At 44.3% G+C, this 18854-nt stretch overlaps 1 protein-coding gene across 1 annotated transcript in view; it reads right to left on the reverse strand.

Moving 5' to 3' along the window:
* Positions 1-18854, reverse strand: part of LOC134445458 (alpha-1,6-mannosylglycoprotein 6-beta-N-acetylglucosaminyltransferase B-like) — a 65631-nt gene that overhangs the window by 38230 nt on the left and 8547 nt on the right. Inside the window, exon 3 of the mRNA XM_063194531.1 lies at positions 9780-9924. Coding sequence (XP_063050601.1) covers positions 9780-9924 — 145 coding nt within the window. The remainder of the gene's footprint in view (positions 1-9779; positions 9925-18854) is intronic.

Consider the following 18854-nt stretch of genomic DNA (forward strand, 5'->3'; position numbering starts at 1 on the left):
AGTAGAATACAACAAGGACTACTGTGGAGAAGTGGGAGTGAAATGCTTTAAGTAGAATACAACAAGGACTACTGTGGAGAAGTGGGAGTGAAATGCTTTAAGTAGAATACAACAAGGACTACTGTGGAGAAGTGGGAGTCAAATGCTTTAAGTAGAATACAACAAGGACTACTGTGGAGAAGTGGGAGTGAAATGCTTTAAGTAGAATACAACAAGGACTACTGTGGAGAAGTGGGAGTGAAATGCTTTAAGTAGAATACAACAAGGACTACTGTGGAGAAGTGGGAGTGAATGCTTTAAGTAGAATACAACAAGGACTACTGTGGAGAAGTGGGAGTGAAATGCTTTAAGTAGAATACAACAAGGACTACTGTGGAGAAGTGGGAGTGAAATGCTTTAAGTAGAATACAACAAGGACTACTGTGGAGAAGTGGGAGTGAAATGCTTTAAGTAGAATACAACAAGGACTACTGTGGAGAAGTGGGAGTGAAATGCTTTAAGTAGAATACAACAAGGACTACTGTGGAGAAGTGGGAGTGAAATGCTTTAAGTAGAATACAACAAGGACTACTGTGCACTGTGGAGAAGTGGGAGTGAAATGCTACAAGTAGGCCCTGAGGACAGACAGTTGGCTCGCATGTTTCCAGAGGAACATCAGTAGGCAGCTCAATAACCTCTGCAGTGTGACTCCAGAGCAGAATGCAGTATATAGAATGCAGTAATAGAATGCAGTAATAGAATGCCGTAATAGAATGCAGTCTATAGAATTCAGTACTGTATATCTGGCAAACTGCAACAACGCCAGAGAGAATAGATAAGAGAGAGGCTCCGGGTTCTACTGTCGCAAGGGGGAGGGGGGAAATCCCCCTTTAGGCAGACCTAAGGACTGTTCTATTCATTCTAGGAGCATTATGACACGCCCCTTTAGGCAGACCGGAAGCTGGTCACATTAGGTGTCCATAGAAACCTATTATGTTGGCATATCTCTATACTTAAAGAATCTCTGACAACACTCCCATACCACCACGAGTGTGTTGCGTGTGTTAATAGTACTAACGGGATAATTACTGGCACATATAAGTAAAGAGACCCCTTCAGCATGTATTAGTGGGTAAAAAGGAATAAAATGCTTCATTTCCTAATTGACTCTCAAGATGAATCATCTCCTTGCATTGGTCGTTCACTGTAATAACAAAATGAGAGACAATATTACTGGACCAATCATTCCGATTTGGCCAACTTCCTGTGTAGGTTAAAGACCAATCACATTGCAGCAGGGCAGCTCTTGACCAATCACATTGCAGCAGGGTAGCTCTTGACCCCTCCATTCATCTCAGCAGCCTCGGCAGCCACAGCAAAACCACATGATGACATGTAAGGATTTACAACTGTCAACTTTATTATGGCGGGAGGTGTGGGGGTATTTCTAGGTGTAATTTCCAGACACTACTGTCATCACATAAACCAGTATGTACTCCCTAGCATAACACACCAGCACATGGAATAGGGCACACCACAAGTTTGTCTTCTGCTTCAAAAAATAACTGCCTGGCTGGGCAGAAAGAGTGTCTGTTTCCTCTTCCGAGGCTGTGTGTTGTGTATTATCTTATTGAAGCATAACGAGTAGACTGGAGAAGGAGAGCTAGAGCCTTAATGAGGAGGTTGCCCGAGGCAGAGGCCGCTCTCACGGACGAGTCATCCCTCTGCATCACCCAAGGGAGACAACACTGAGATTTGGGGGAAATCATCAGTTTTGTTTCTGTTCATTCGCATAGCTAGCCTACATCAGCCTCTTCTCTCTCTCTCTCTCTCTCTCTCTCTCTCTCTCTCTCTCTCTCTCTCTCTCTCTCTCTCTCTCTTATCTTCCACTGTCTTTCTCTCTCCTTTAGTTTTGATCATCTTAATCCTTATTTTTCCTTCCCTTTTGTTCCATCTCTTCCTTTTCCTCAAACTCCCGTGCCTGGCACCAAGAGCAGGCTTATGGGCAAATCTCAGATGTAGGCCACTGATATTGCATCTCGCTGACTCTCACATGAGAAGAGAAGAGAAGAGAAGAGAAGAGAAGAGAAGAGAAGAGAAGAGAAGAGAAGAGAAGAGAAGAGAAGAGAAGAGAAGAGAAGAGAAGAGAAGAGAAGAGAAGAGGGATTATGTGTGGAGGAGAAGAGAAGAGAAGAGGGGGATATCAGTGGAGGAGAAGAGAAGAGGGATTATGTGTGGAGGAGAAGAGGGGATATCAGTGGAGGAGAAGAGAAGAGGGGGTATCAGGAGAAGAGAAGAGAAGAGAAGAGAAGAGAAGAGAAGAGAAGAGAAGAGAAGAGAAGAGAAGAGAAGAGGGGGATATCAGTGGAGGAGAAGAGAAGAGGGGATATCAGTGGAGGAGAAGAGAAGAGGGATTATGTGTGGAGGAGAAGAGAAGAGGGGATATCAGTGGAGGAGAAGAGAAGAGGGATTATGTGTGGAGGAGAAGAGAAGAGGGGATATCAGGGGAGGAGAAGAAAAGAGGGATTATGTGTGGAGGAGAAGAGAAGAGGGGATGTCAGTGGAGGAGAAGAGGACAGGGGGATATCAGTGGAGGAGAAGAGAAGAGGGGATATGTGTGGATGAGAAGAGAAGAGGGATTATGTGTGGAGGAGAAGAGGGGATATCAGTGGAGGAGAAGAGAAGAGGGGGTATCAGGAGAAGAGAAGAGAAGAGAAGAGAAGAGAAGAGGGGGATATCAGTGGAGGAGAAGAGAAGAGGGGATATCAAGAGAAGAGAAGAGAAGGTATCAGTGGAGGAGAAGAGAAGAGGGGGTTTCAGGAGAAGAGAAGAGGGGATATCAAGAGAAGAGAAGAGGGGGAATGTGTGGAGGAGAAGAGAAGAGGGGATATCAGGAGAAGAGGAGAGGGGATATCAGGAGAATAGAAGAGGTTGTATCAGGAGAAGAGAAGAGGGATTATGTGTGGAGGAGAAGAGGGGGTATCAGGAGAGGAGAAGAGGGGGTATCAGGAGAAGAGAAGAGGGGGTATCAGGAGAAGAGAAGAGGGGATATCAGTGACAGTGTGCTGAGAGGGCTCTATGACACATCAGCCTCTTGCTCAGGCTGTGGAGAGCTGGCAACTCCAGAGAGCATCAGAGCAGCCTCCAGACAGCATCAGCAGTCATAGCAGCCTCGCCAAGACAGACCTCTACTGCCCCCGCTGGCAGGAGCTGTACAGTGCTACAGAGGAGAGACAGAGCAGCAATATACAACGCAACACGGAACACCAATACACTCAATACACTAATTTGATAGAATGTTCTAACGCACAGCCAAGTACAGGGGTGGACTGGCAATCTGGCAAACCGGGCAAAATCCCGGTGGGCCGACGCCCCTAGAGGGCCGGTGATGTCGGTTTTTAAAAATAATTGTTATTAATGTTTTAAAAAAAAAATTGACCGGCGGCCCACAATTTCGTGCTGACGGCCCTCGGCCCTCCTCCAATGACATCAGCCCACACATAAAGGGGCTAGAGGGAGGGGGTGTCCCATTGGTGCATCTGAGTCGGACTTAACTATTCATTGCGGCCCCACCCCTACCATGCATTACGCGCGCAAATTTGAGACACAAGCGATGGAGAGACTAAAACTAAAAGGTGGTGTGGAAAAGCTTGCGGAAAAGGGATAAAAAAAAACTTGCAGCAGAGGCAAGATAATGTGTTCACGCATGTAGTGTTGTAGCAGCAGGAGAGGGACAACAACTTCTGCATGTTGGAAGTGAAGGAGCACGCTAGGAGACAGCAGGTGAAGCGGCAGTAGTAGCCTCTACGAGCCCTGACAGGTATGAGTCAAGTCTTTCAAACTTTAGGATACTCCATGCCTCTCCCCAACTCTCACTTCAGCATTAAACATTAATATTAAATAGGCCATTAATTCCCACCACTATACCTGTAAGTGTGCTTGAGTGCTTTGAACCGGTCGCACGACTCACGGACATTTGAGAAGACAAACATTCCATACACCAAACCACTGACGTGAATAATATTAACAATATAGTAGCCACGGCAGTGTGCCAAATGTATAGCATTAAATGGAACACCAGTGGTGTTGTTCTAAAGCATTCCGTGTACCCAATGCGTTTCGAAGACTGTCAAACTCATGCCTACTCTCACTAAATATTCAGCGATCGTTTGCGTAATCACATTTACCACGCAGTGAAAATGTCCATATGTCGTGTAACGGTTGTCGCGTCTCGCGTGTGGAGGTTTGCCAAATTTGGAGCACAATCAAACCATATTCTGTAGGTAAAGACCTAGCATCTCTCTCTCTATCTCTCTCAGCTGTTATTTTATCCAGGACAATTAGAAATGATAAATGATTGAAGAATTTCTTTTGAATAAGCTTTTGATACAGTTTTATCTGTAGACTACTATTTTATGTAGCCTACCACTTTCAGCACTGCTCATTTTGAAACTTCAGTATGTTAACATATTTGACACACTAAAGCATTGTGGTGATAGGCAGTTCATGATTTTCTTTCATCATTCAAGCTATTAAAGTAGCTTCCTTATGCAATGAGAGATGCATTTTGATAACAGGAAATTAACCCCTCTTCTAATGCACCTGTTAGAAACCCTCAATTTAACATTAACCTAGGTCAATTTATGAGTAGGCTATACACTCAGGATTGTACAGGTAGCTGTTAATACCTGCTGGGCATTGCTGCCTGTCGCACCTCCTCTGGTGCCCATGGGTCAGCAAGAGAAAATAAGACTTGTGACACAAACATCTTTATTGTATAAATTACTAGACAAACAATACACTGAATACTATATTAATTTGAATATTTTGCAAATGCTGCATACATTGTGATAAATAATCTATCTCCCTCTTCTCATCTAGTCAAACCAGGCCAGGATAAGGTTGAGTTAGAGAGAGAAGTAGAGTAGGCCTAGATTACTTTTGCTGTGAGTGTGGTCATCTATTGCATTTCTAAACCACTGCCCAACCTAAGATTCATTTTAAATAAATAGTTGATATAGTCAGCACACATTTCCTGGTGTTTTCTGGTAGCTGAAAGAGAGATTCATGCATGAATATTGCGCCTTTTCGCATAGGCCGCTTGGTCAATAAGTAATCGCATGTGCTCCGCTGATTATGAGGGGCCGGTCTGGGCCAAAAATACCCAAAAATGCCCGGGCCATTTTGTTCTCCCAGTCCAGGCCTGGCCAAGTATGTCTACTTAAAGTAGTTAAAAAATGTGTTTGTTAGTTATATTGTGATATGGAAACAGATGAGAAAAACAGGCATTTTCTAAAGTCTCTGGGACACAGAACAACATTGTAAAATGAAATAATGTTACACTATCTTCGTGAAAAAGTAATAATTGACATTATCTGTTTAATAACCTGTCAAACGAGTTCCTCAACCACAATGTCTGATTGATGTGTACACTAATCCCTCAGACTCAGAGCCAACATTGCGTTAAAATACAGTACTGGTGAAGTGCTTTGCCCTGATTGAGAACACATGGGTGCTTGAAACAGGTTGACATTTTAATTACGAGTAGCCACAGTCAATAAAGGCATTTTTAATGTATCCCCTCCTTCCTGGAGATCTGCTGCTGAGTGCCTCATGGGACCTGATACTTTGAAGAGGATGTGGAGTACTATACTGTTCAAACGTTAATTTCCAACACGGACATCCATAACACAGCAGGTCTGGCCCTGTCATGGGTTTCTATGGGAGCAGGGAGTTTGTCGGTCTTGTATGGCTCTGACTGCTCTGTTGGCATGCTCTGAGAGTTCAGGCATGGGGCTTCTGGGAGTTCTGGCTGCATGGGGCTTCTGGGAGTTCGGGCTTCACTTGTAGTGCGGTTGCCATCTCACCCTGTTAATGTCTTAGTAATTAGAAAATGAGAAGTATTTTTCAAAGTCTCTGTAGATAGGACATAGGGTCCTTTGCAAAAATGAGTATTGTTACATTATCCTCAAGAGTGAATAAAAACTACTTGATATTGAATAAGCTGGTTTGTCTTGCATGCCAACTGCCTTAATTTAGCCTAAAAAAGTCCAGAGTGTTCTCCCTGCTCACTTGGCATGCTCTGGGAGATCTCGCTGCATGGGGCTTCACTTGTAGTGGCGTTGCCATCTCACCCTGTTGGACTTGAAAATAAGTTCACGAAATGGCCGAGATAGGGCTGAAATAAGGGCTTTTGTTTTGCCCTCACCTTAACTGAACCCTTTAAACCCACTTGACCCTTCATAACATTAACTTTCTCCCTCATGCACGCACAGACGTGTGCACACACACACGCACGCACGCTCACTGCAGGAAAGAACCCCTGCAGAGAATATAAATATGTTGGAAAAGCAGGTCCATCAGTCCAACGCTGACCAACCCCATTCCAAGTGCAAGATCAGCTGCCTAATGGAGTGTGCGGACATTGATTTCTGTTATATTATATTAATCACACATCACACTCAAGACTAACAAGCTAGCAGACACACATGACTACTCCAGAGGCATCAGTAAACTGTAATGAGGAGGAGAGGAAGAGTCGGATCTAAAGAAATGAGGAAGACAAGTCAGCCTGCAGCTCAGATCAGTTTGAGTGAAATGAACACCAAGAGCCTGAGTCTGGCAGATGTGTTCAGATATAAATAGTCACAGCATTGTAAGCCGTAGTTAAAGCAAATATACTGTAAATTCAAGTGCTGTGTCTTTTTCTAGAAAGCATCATTACTTCTTTTCATGCGTCTTTTCCCCTCTTCTCGCTTCGCCTACTCACTGTTCCGCTGTGTGTTGAGCATGGCGGAGCATACAAGTGATAATCAGTGATCTGAATTTCTGACAGCAACACAGTAACTCCCTTTTTTAGAAATCCTTTTGTCAAAACATGTCACACAAAAAGTAGTCAATCAATACAAGAGATGATCATCTACCCATTCTATTCCCTCCTCTTTTCTACAGAAACACAGACGTTAAGAAAAACAAATATGTAACCAACAGCTAACGCAGAAAAACAAAATGTTCGGGGAACATAACCGGAACCAAAGGTTTGCATAACTAGAACGTTGTGGGAGTGAAAATGTGCCGATCCCTCTTTCTTTGGTCTTTTCTGCTCTCTGCCTTCTAAGCTCAGAGCTCATTTTATTTCTTTCTCTGTAAAATGAGAAAAAGGTTGCACCATGCATATGGTTTCTTTATTACACAGACGCGTTTCGGCGTTCTGCCTTCCTCAGTGTGACTTTTTCTCATTTTTCAGTTTTACAATATTTTGATCAGCACCCTTAAAAGAAAAGGAAAAAATTGTTGGGTGAAGCCTGCTCCAACCTTTAGGAAATGTCTTTCTCTGTCTCGTGGCTTTCAGACAGGAAATGCTGAGTCACAGAGTGTGAAAACATTCTGCTAAATTAAATAACAACAAACATCGCTATGATGAGGCAGCGCTCTCATTACTGTATCAGCGTGACGTTGCCTGGCAGCATCTTGACCCAACCAGCTGAATCACTGTAACGTTGCCTGGCTGCATTTTGACCTAACTAGCTGAATCACTGTAACGTTGCCTGGCTGCATCTTGACCTAACCAGCTGAATCTAACGGTTGCAGTACTACTAACACCGTGCTCTGAAGGCACAAAACATCCACAAAGAGATATATAGAACAGGGCCAATAACCTCGCCTTGCAAGCCATCCTACGTACTTCCGCCAAAGGATTGGCTCCACTATGGTAGTCTGGCCGTGCTTCTCTGTGGAGTGCCTGGAGCAGTAGGATTTTGATCGCAACGCCCCCCCAGAAAACAGCCAATAAGCGAATAAGCGCCCCACATGGGAGTGAAAGGGGGAGGACACTCGTGACAATGACGTACACATCTGCGTCAGAGTCATTGGTCTGCGCTATGTTGTTGTTGAGTAACTGCCGGCGATTGGGTGAAAGGTGTCCAATAATTTCAAACCATAACTGAGTGCAAACTTCCTGCTTCCTGCAATCGCTTCAAACGCCAGACCATAAATACGAAATGAAATGGTAGTATTAAGGGATGGTCAGGACCAGGCTTCCAGTAACCTACAGTATGTCAGACAACGAAGCCAAGAAAGTAGTAATAAGATGTCCAGTGCTCACAAAGGATACTGTAAATTAAATGTAGACCACGTTGGGCAGCTATGGTACCAAATCTTACAGAGTAGAGTAAAGCACTGATTCTCAAACTGTGGGCCGGGGCCCCCTGGTGGGCCCTGAAGGTATCCCAAGTGGGCCTTGAAATCACTTTCTAAAACTCAAGAATCATATTTTTGTGTGTGTTGCTGTTGATTTATTGGCATTTTATTGTTTATTGGGTCAGACAAGGGCCCCGAACATTTGTGAAAATGTTAAGTAGGCCCCAAGTTGGAACACATTGGGAACCCCTGGAGTAGAGTAGAGTATACTTTATTGGCGGAAATTTAATTAGCTTCAACAATCACTGCATTACATACATGTACCCCCCCACCTGTATCCTCAGGTCCTCTCCCATGAGCAGTATTCACCCTACTACCAGAGCCGGATTACCCTTAAGACAGTAAGGCAGTTTCAGTGGGGTGGCCACTTCTGAAGCCAGACTGTTTTGGGTCAAGCAGGTCATTTTGAGTTAAGAAGTCATTGACCTGTTTTGCAACCGCCCTTTCAACAGTTTTTGATAGGAATGGGAGTAGTGGGACCGGCCAATTATTTTCAAACTGAGCTTTTTGAGTAGAGGTGTTACCCTTGCCTGTTTAAAGGCAGATGGAAAGACGCCAGAGGAGAGAGAGGTATTCATCACATATGTGATGAATACCAGTTTTCTCAGGTCCTCTCCCATGTGCAGTATTTAAACTACATGTACCCTCCTGTATCCTCAGGTCCTCTCCCATGAGCAGTATTTAAACTACATGTACCCTCCTGTATACTGTCCCATGTGCAGTATTTATTTAAACTACATGTACCCTCCTGTATCCTCAGGTCCTCTCCCATGTGCAGTATTTAAACTACATGTACCCTCCTGTTTCCTCAGCTCCTCTCCCATGTGCAGTATTTAAACTACATGTACCCTCCTGTATCCTCAGGTCCTCTCCCATGAGCAGTATTTAAACTACATGTACCCTCCTGTTTCCTCAGGTCCTCTCCCATGTGCAGTATTTAAACTACATGTACCCTCCTGTTTTCTCAGGTCCTCTCCCATGTGCAGTATTTAAACTACATGTACCCTCCTGTATCCTCAGGTCCTCTCCCATGTGCAGTATTTAAACTACATGTACCCTCCTGTATCCTCAGGTCCTCTCCCATGTGCAGTATTTAAACTACATGTACCCTCCTGTTTCCTCAGGTCCTCTCCCATGTGCAGTATTTAAACTACATGTACCCTCCTGTTTTCTCAGGTCCTCTCCCATGTGCAGTATTTAAACTACCAGTGTCCGATTACCCATAAGGGCAATCAGCACAGGGCCCAGGGGCACCAACCATTTGTGACCAGTGAGGGGGCACCATAAGACACAGGCGTAACAAATATTGTTTTTAAAGGGGGAACCAGTGAGGTATATTGGCCTGGGGCACCACATTGGCTTAATACGATCCTGTCTGCTACACTACACCCACCTGTTGGCACCACATTGGCTTAATACGATCCTGTCTGCTACACTACACCCACCTGTTGGCACCACATTGGCTTAATACGATCCTGTCTGCCTGACTACACCCACCTGTTGGCACCACATTGGCTTAATACGATCCTGCCTGCTACACTACACCCACCTGTTGGCACCACATTGGCTTAATACGATCCTGTCTGCTACACTACACCCACCTGTTGATGGCTGAGCTGAGCTCCTCCAGGCGTCGTGCGTCGCTGCTGTTGTCCAATCGGGAGAGGCTGTCCATGCGCTTCATGATCACCTCCAGCATGTCGCTGATCTTCCGCAGCACGCCACGAGACTCCACCACACCCATCACTATGGAGACGAGAGGAGAGGAGAGGGGGGAACGAGAGGGGAAGAAACTGTTAGATTCAACCTTTTACCAAACAAACCGCATGATTTTGTGCAACAGATTACTATTGAAAGAAAAATGTCTGCACACTTAAATCCCTTTTGTGTTCTTTTTGATAATAGGCCAAGCTTTCGGTCTACTGACCTCCAGAGCTCCCGCTGGTTGGCCATGACCCTGACAGAAAATGAGGAGGGAAATTAAGCGAGGCTAAAATAATTGGAAGTAGCAGCTTGGAGGGTGTGTGTGTGTGTGTGTGAGGGGAAAAAAACGTGGCCACCCATGTCATCCTATCTACTGTATGTCCTACATGGTACCGCAGCCTTTTAAGTGCACATGGATCGTTAGCAATTTGATTAACTGTTTTCTGACAAAACTGATCTACACTAAACTCATGTCTCAGCCCCTTAGTGCAGAGCCTCTGTTGTAACCTTATTGTCACCGAAATGGTAATGACAAAGTCTTAATTCGGTTACTTAATACACTCTGCATTGTCATAACAAATTTATTATTTCGTTGAGTGTTTTCAGCAAAGACAGAATAGGCCTCTCAGCGGGCCCATCAACAGTAAGTACATGTAGCAGATTAGGAGTACGTCATTACCATCACCACCAACAAGCTAAATAATAACTGGCAGAAGAGTAGGTAGAGCACTGCTAGTATCCTCAAAAATAACTGGTGCTCTTGGAGGGTGCAATGATCAACAATAAGAGAGGGAAAAAATCCTTGATCCAGGCACTTCAGTTTATTTTAAACGTCCAAAACAATCCTTATTTGGTGGGCTTATATTTTAAAAACAACAATGTGTATCGGCCATACGGCCTTCATCAGGGTGTGTGTGTGTGTGTAACTGGCACTGCTTGGAGGAGATAAAGCAGTAGGGAAGAAAGCAGCATGTCCTCGGTACCTCAGTACAGAGATGAGAGATTTATAAATAGAGATATGAAAGGGGCCAATTAAACACTTGGGGACAGGTCAGGGAGAGCGATAATTGCCTGGTCACACTTTTTTGAAAAGAGGACATTTGAGTGCTAGACCAAACAAACAGTTCTGCTGACAGATCTCAAGAGGTCTCAGACGTGCTGACATACACTTTTGGGACATCGCTTTAACCTTTGATGCTTAATATAATAGTGTGCTGACACACAGTTTGGGACATCACTTAAACCTTTCATGCTCAATATAATAGTGTGCTGACACACAGTTTGGGACATAACTTTAGCCTTTCATGCTCAATATAATAGTGTGCTTAATATAATAGTGTGCTGTGACCACGGCCTGGATTATATGAAAAGAGAGGGAAACAAATTATGTTGACATTGTCTTTGTGCTCGCTCTGATGGAGCCAATTACCTGTGGCCACAGAGGACTCTGATGGATGTGATGGCTTTCACCTGATTATAGAGGTCAGCCACTGAGGCGGAGGGGCAGAAAGGGGGTGGGGGGTGGGGGGAGGGGAGGCTTTGGGGGTGCCTGGTAGGGCAGGGCAGGGCAGCAGAGCAGAGGGGAGGGGAGGGGGGGGGTGGGGGGTGTTGGTAAGGCAGGGCAGGGCAGTAGAGCAGGGGGTAGGGGAGGGGAGGGGAGGGAAGGTTTGGGGGTGCCTGGTAGGGCAGGGCAGGGCAGTAGAGCACAGGGAGTTGGGTAGCAAGGGCAGCCAGGAACAAGGGCGGTTCATTTCCTTTCACCTTCTCGTTCTTATTAGTCAGTGTTTCTATCTCTTAAGCTTGTTTTATTAGTCTGTGTTGCTATCTCTTCTTATTATTAGTCAGAGTTTCACACACACACACACACACACACACACACACACACACACACACACACACACACACACACACACACACACACACACACACACACACACACACACACACACACACAATGACAGAGATACACAAGGATTAACAGCAAGCCGCATGGTGAAATGATTGCTTGTTTTCCTCAACCTCGCAGTGCAATCCACAACATGTGGTAGGTAGTCATTGGGCTGTCCTGTCCAAGGTCTTTGCCACATGCCGAGGTGAAGTGAGACCCCTTGCTTTGCCAACTCTGAGTGGTGCAAGACTAGCCAGGCCACACCCTTAGTGATGCAACACTTCCAACGTTGCTTCTAGTCAGGCCAAGAGCAATGTAAATATCGTTTCTGATCTGCCGAAAATTCAAGAACTCCTTCCACTTTGTCAGAAACCAGTCAACCAGTAGCAATCCATAGGGAGGCAGGTCAACCATGCTGTTTGGGAAACGTTAATTGTTATGCTCCTGGTCAGACAAAGTCTCGAAGAGATTTCAAAGTTGATGATAATCAGGCTAGTGCAAGACAGCTCCGCAAGGAAGGAAAAGACTGAGGAAGGTGGCAATGTTTGCAGCAGGATACGCGTGCACAGGTGATGTTCCGTGGATGAAAGCGTTGCTATGCCTATTTCATGTCAATTTCGTGCGCAGGACTACACCTGTCAAGACGCGAGCGTACGATCGATGCAATATTGACAAAACGATCTTCCGAACTTCCATGTTTATGTTGCGGTAGAGTCAAACAATGCTGGAAAACATTAATGAGAGGCCCTGTTGGCTATCTGCCCCCTAGATCAGTGGTTCTTAACCTGGGGTGCGGGCACCCCCTGGGGGGTGTGCCAGAGATTTCAGGGGGTGCGCAGAATTTTGTTTGTGTTGAGGTTGTGACCAAAATTCTGCCTGCACACATAATTAGGCCAAATCAAGACCAAAATTAAAACATGATTTGGTCCCCCTGTAAAGTCATTGTGACACAGCACTCCACAGCACACAAGTGAACACTGCACACTGCACACAATGAAATTGCATTTATATCTCACCCGTGCAGGAGGGCAGCCCCCAATGATGCCTCAAGGGAGCAGTGCCGCGGGACGGTACCATTACACATTATGTGCTCTCGGTCACACAGGGTTGCATGCATTATCTGAGGCACGTAGCAAACATATGGCCGTCCGAACAGGACACAGAGGACTGAGGTATTTAGCACAGAACTTCCTCCATCTTGACAGGCCTAATATTCGGCACTGACCCGCTCACCAATCCTTTTTATTACCCTGTATATGTGGGTATATGTATATGATTTTGTGATATTGTATATGACCCACATAAGAGATTTATCAGCATTTAGCGCGGATGTCGTTGTGCACTGCTGCAACGCTGCTGCAACACTCTGCCACCACAAATCACTGAGTGCTGTCACCGGCCTGGTGGTTGGGAATCACAGCAGAGCGACTGCAACGCACGTTATTAGAGGGGAGCCTGACGCATTACTGGAGAGAGAGAGACAGAGCAGAGATGATGGAGGAGGAGGAGTGGAAGAAATAGGAGACCAGAGAGAGCAGGAGGTAAAGAGAGAGAGAGGGAGAGCTGAGGTGATGGAAATCCATATTGGATGGAATGTGAAAGAAAAGGGGACACATTGAGAAAAGATAGAAATGGAACAAGTGCACACACGAGAGAGAGATAGAGAGAGAGAGAGAGAGAGAGAGAGAGAGAGAGACTTGAGGGAGGGTAAGAAAATGTAATACGTTTTTGTAGCGTGACGGTACATGCACACACAAACGGCACGTTTCCTTAACGTCTCCGTGAGCAGTGCGAGTCCGAGAGGTGCTGCCTTTCACACTGCACAGTCCACGTCCATGTTCTATCCGCGGGCAGCAGCCATTCATTTTCAATGGAGCCCGCACATTGAACGCGGACATTCCCGCGGGAATATAGACTCAAATTCCATTTTCAAGGAGCAACGCGGGCATGTCCGGGCGGGACAGACATGCGCCGCGCTTACACAGCGCTCCTAATTGCAAGGCATGATTTGTTTTCATGTATTCTAACAGTTTCGGAGTGATAACGGACACGTACTGTGGACGTCCGTGCCGTTGGTGTGAATGCAGCGTGAGCCTACAGAACCAGGGTTGCCAGATGAGTCTGATGATTTCCAGCCCAAAAAATGCTCAAAACCCGCCTAGAAGCACAAAATCCCGCCTAATTCTATTGATTTCTATGGCAAAAATTGGGCGGGTTTTTCTGCTAAATGCCATTTTTACTGCTATTCTGCTAAATGCCATCCTAAGCAGCCCAATCGAGCAGGAAACAGCCCAATCTGGCAACACTGTACAGAACCTAGTATATGGAGGTAAAATGAAAAGGAGAATCAGAATGATGCATACTGTATATGATGAAGGCCTGAGGGAAAGCCCCACAGAACAAGTAATGTGCACTGTATCACGATAAGTCAATTTGCATTTCCCACAGAACAGGTCATGTGCACTGTATCACGATAAGTCCATTTGCATTTCCCACAGAACAGGTAATGTGCACTGTATCACGATAAGTCCATTTGCATTTCCCACAGAACAGGTAATGTGCACTGTATCACGATAAGTCCATTTGCATTTCCCACAGAACAGGTAATGTGCACTGTATCACGATAAGTCCAATTTGCATTTCCCACAGAACAGGTAATGTGCACTGTATCACGATAAGTCCATTTGCATTTCCCACAGAACAGGTAATGTGCAGTGTATCACGATAAGTCCATTTGCATTTCCCACAGAACAGGTAATGTGCACTGTATCACCATAAGTCCAATTCGCATTTCCCACAGAACAGGTAATGTGCAGTGTATCACGATAAGTCCAATTTGCATTTCTTACACAACAGGTAATGTGCACTGTATCACGATAAGTCCAATTTGCATTTCCCACAGAACAGGTAATGTGCACTGTATCACGATAAGACCAATTTGCATTTCTTACACAACAGGTAATGTGCACTGTATCACGATAAGTCCAATTGCCTTTCCCACAGAACAGGTAATGTGCACTGTATCACGATAGGTCCAATTGCATTTCTTACACAACAGGTAATGTGCACTGTATCACGATAAGTCCATTTGCATTTCCCACACAACAGGTAATGTGCACTGTATCACGATAAGACCAATTTGCATTTCTTACACAACAGGTAATGTGCACTGTATCACGATAAGTCCAATTGCCTTTCCCACAGAACAGGTAATGTGCACTGTATCACGATAAGTCTAATTCGCATTTCCCACAGAACAGGTAATGTGCACTGTATCACGATAGGTCCAATTGCATTTCTTACACAACAGGTAATGTGCACTGTATCACGATAAGTCCAATTGCTTTTCTTACAGAACAGGTAATGTGCACTGTATCACGATAAGTCCAATTGCATTTCCCACAGAACAGGTAATGTGCACTGTATCACGATAAGTCCAATTGCATTTCTTACAGAACAGGTAATGTGCACTGTATCACGATAGGTCCAATTGCATTTCCCACAGAACAGGTAATGTGCACTGTATCACGATAGGTCCAATTGCATTTCCCACACAACAGGTAATGTGCACTGTATCACGATAAGTCCATTTGCATTTCCCACAGAACAGGTAATGTGCACTGTATCACGATAAGTCAATTTGCATTTCCCACAGAACAGGTGATGTGCAGTGTATCACGATAAGACCAATTTGCATTTCTTACACAACAGGTAATGTGCAGTGTATCACCATAAGTCCATTTGCATTTCTTACAGAACAGGTAATGTGCAGTGTATCACGATAAGACCAATTTGCATTTCCCACAGAACAGGTAATGTGCAGTGTATCACGATAAGACCAATTTGCATTTCCCACAGAACAGGTAATGTGCACTGTATCACGATAAGTCCATTTGCATTTCCCACAGAACAGGTAATGTGCACTGTATCACGATAAGTCCATTTGCATTTCCCACAGAACAGGTAATGTGCACTGTATCACGATAAGTCCAATTGCATTTCCCACAGAACAGGTAATGTGCACTGTATCACGATAAGACCAATTTGCATTTCCCACAGAACAGGTAATGTGCACTGTATCACGATAAGACCAATTTGCATTTCCCACAGAACAGGTAATGTGCACTGTATCACGATAAGACCAATTTGCATTTCCCACAGAACAGGTAATGTGCACTGTATCACGATAAGACCAATTTGCATTTCCCACAGAACAGGTAATGTGCAGTGTATCACGATAAGTCCATTTGCATTTCCCACAGAACAGGTAATGTGCACTGTATCACGATAAGACCAATTTGCATTTCCCACAGAACAGGTAATGTGCAGTGTATCACGATAAGACCAATTTGCATTTCCCACAGAACAGGTAATGTGCACTGTATCACGATAAGTCCATTTGCATTTCTTACAGAACAGGTAATGTGCACTGTATCACGATAAGTCCAATTGCATTTCTTACAGAACAGGTAATGTGCAGTGTAACACGATAAGTCCAATTGCATTTCTTACAGAACAGGTAATGTGCACTGTATCACGATAAGTCCAATTGCATTTCCCACAGAACAGGTAATGTGCACTGTATCACGATAAGACCAATTGCATTTCCCACAGAACAGGTAATGTGCACTGTATCACCATAAGTCCATTTGCATTTCTTACAGAACAGGTAATGTGCAGTGTATCACGATAAGACCAATTTGCATTTCCCACAGAACAGGTAATGTGCAGTGTATCACGATAAGTCAATTTGCATTTCCCACAGAACAGGTCATGTGCACTGTATCACGATAAGTCCATTTGCATTTCTTACACAACAGGTAATGTGCACTGTATCACCATAAGACCAATTGCATTTCTTACAGAACAGGTAATGTGCACTGTATCACGATAAGTCCAATTTGCATTTCTTACACAACAGGTAATGTGCACTGTATCACGATAAGTCCAATTTGCATTTCCCACAGAACAGGTAATGTGCACTGTATCACGATAAGTCTAATTCGCATTTCCCACAGAACAGGTAATGTGCACTGTATCACGATAAGACCATTTGCATTTCCCACACAACAGGTAATGTGCACTGTATCACGATAAGTCCATTTGCATTTCCCACAGAACAGGTAATGTGCAGTGTATCACGATAAGTCCATTTGCATTTCCCACACAACAGGTAATGTGCACTGTATCACGATAAGTCCAATTGCATTTCCCACAGAACAGGTAATGTACAGTGTATCACGATAAGACCAATTTGCATTTCTTACACAACAGGTAATGTGCAGTGTATCACGATAAGTCCATTTGCATTTCCCACAGAACAGGTAATGTGCACTGTATCACGATAAGTCCATTTGCATTTCCCACAGAACAGGTAATGTGCACTGTATCACGATAAGTCCATTTGCATTTCCCACACAACAGGTAATGTGCACTGTATCACGATAAGTCCATTTGCATTTCCCACAGAACAGGTAATGTGCACTGTATCACGATAAGTCCAATTGCATTTCCCACAGAACAGGTAATGTGCACTGTATCACGATAAGTCCAATTGCATTTCCCACAGAACAGGTAATGTGCACTGTATCACGATAGGTCCAATTGCATTTCCCACAGAACAGGTAATGTGCACTGTATCACGATAAGTCCATTTGCATTTCCCACACAACAGGTAATGTGCACTGTATCACGATAAGACCAATTTGCATTTCCCACAGAACAGGTAATGTGCAGTGTATCACGATAAGTCCATTTGCATTTCCCACAGAACAGGTAATGTGCAGTGTATCACGATAAGTCCATTTGCATTTCCCACAGAACAGGTAATGTGCACTGTATCACGATAAGACCAATTTGCATTTCCCACACAACAGGTAATGTGCAGTGTATCACGATAAGTCCAATTGCATTTCCCACAGAACAGGTAATGTGCAGTGTATCACGATAAGTCCAATTGCATTTCCCACAGAACAGGTAATGTGCACTGTATCACGATAAGACCAATTTGCATTTCCCACAGAACAGGTAATGTGCACTGTATCACGATAAGACCAATTTGCATTTCCCACAGAACAGGTAATGTGCACTGTATCACGATAAGTCCATTTGCATTTCCCACAGAACAGGTAATGTGCACTGTATCACGATAAGTCCAATTGCATTTCTTACAAAACAGGTAATGTGCACTGTATCACGATAAGTCCAATTGCTTTTCTTACAGAACAGGTAATGTGCAGTGTATCACGATAAGACCATTTGCATTTCCCACAGAACAGGTAATGTGCACTGTATCACGATAAGACCATTTGCATTTCCCACACAACAGGTAATGTGCACTGTATCACGATAAGTCCATTTGCATTTCCCACAGAACAGGTAATGTGCAGTGTATCACGATAAGTCCATTTGCATTTCCCACACAACAGGTAATGTGCACTGTATCACGATAAGTCCAATTGCATTTCCCACAGAACAGGTAATGTGCACTGTATCACGATAAGTCCAATTGCATTTCTTACACAACAGGTAATGTGCACTGTATCACGATAAGTCCATTTGCATTTCCCACACAACAGGTAATGTGCACTGTATCACGATAAGTCCATTTGCATTTCCCACACAACAGGTAATGTGCACTGTATCACGATAGGTCCAATTGCATTTCCCACACAACAGGTAATGTGCACTGTATCACGATAAGTCCATTTGCATTTCCCACAGAACAGGTAATGTGCAGTGTATCACGATAAGTCCATTTGCATTTCCCACACAACAGGTAATGTGCACTGTATCACGATAAGTCCATTTGCATTTCCCACAGAACAGGTAATGTGCACTGTATCACGATAAGTCCAATTGCATTTCCCACAGAACAGGTAATGTGCACTGTATCACGATAAGTCCAATTGCATTTCCCACAGAACAGGTAATGTGCACTGTATCACGATAAGTCCAATTGCATTTCCCACAGAACAGGTAATGTGCACTGTATCACGATAAGTCCAATTGCATTTCCCACAGAACAGGTAATGTGCACTGTATCACGATAAGTCCAATTGCATTTCCCACAGAACAGGTAATG

This window comes from Engraulis encrasicolus, chromosome 1 (assembly GCF_034702125.1).
Source record: "Engraulis encrasicolus isolate BLACKSEA-1 chromosome 1, IST_EnEncr_1.0, whole genome shotgun sequence".
In the NCBI taxonomy this organism is placed as follows: Eukaryota; Metazoa; Chordata; class Actinopteri; order Clupeiformes; family Engraulidae; genus Engraulis; species Engraulis encrasicolus.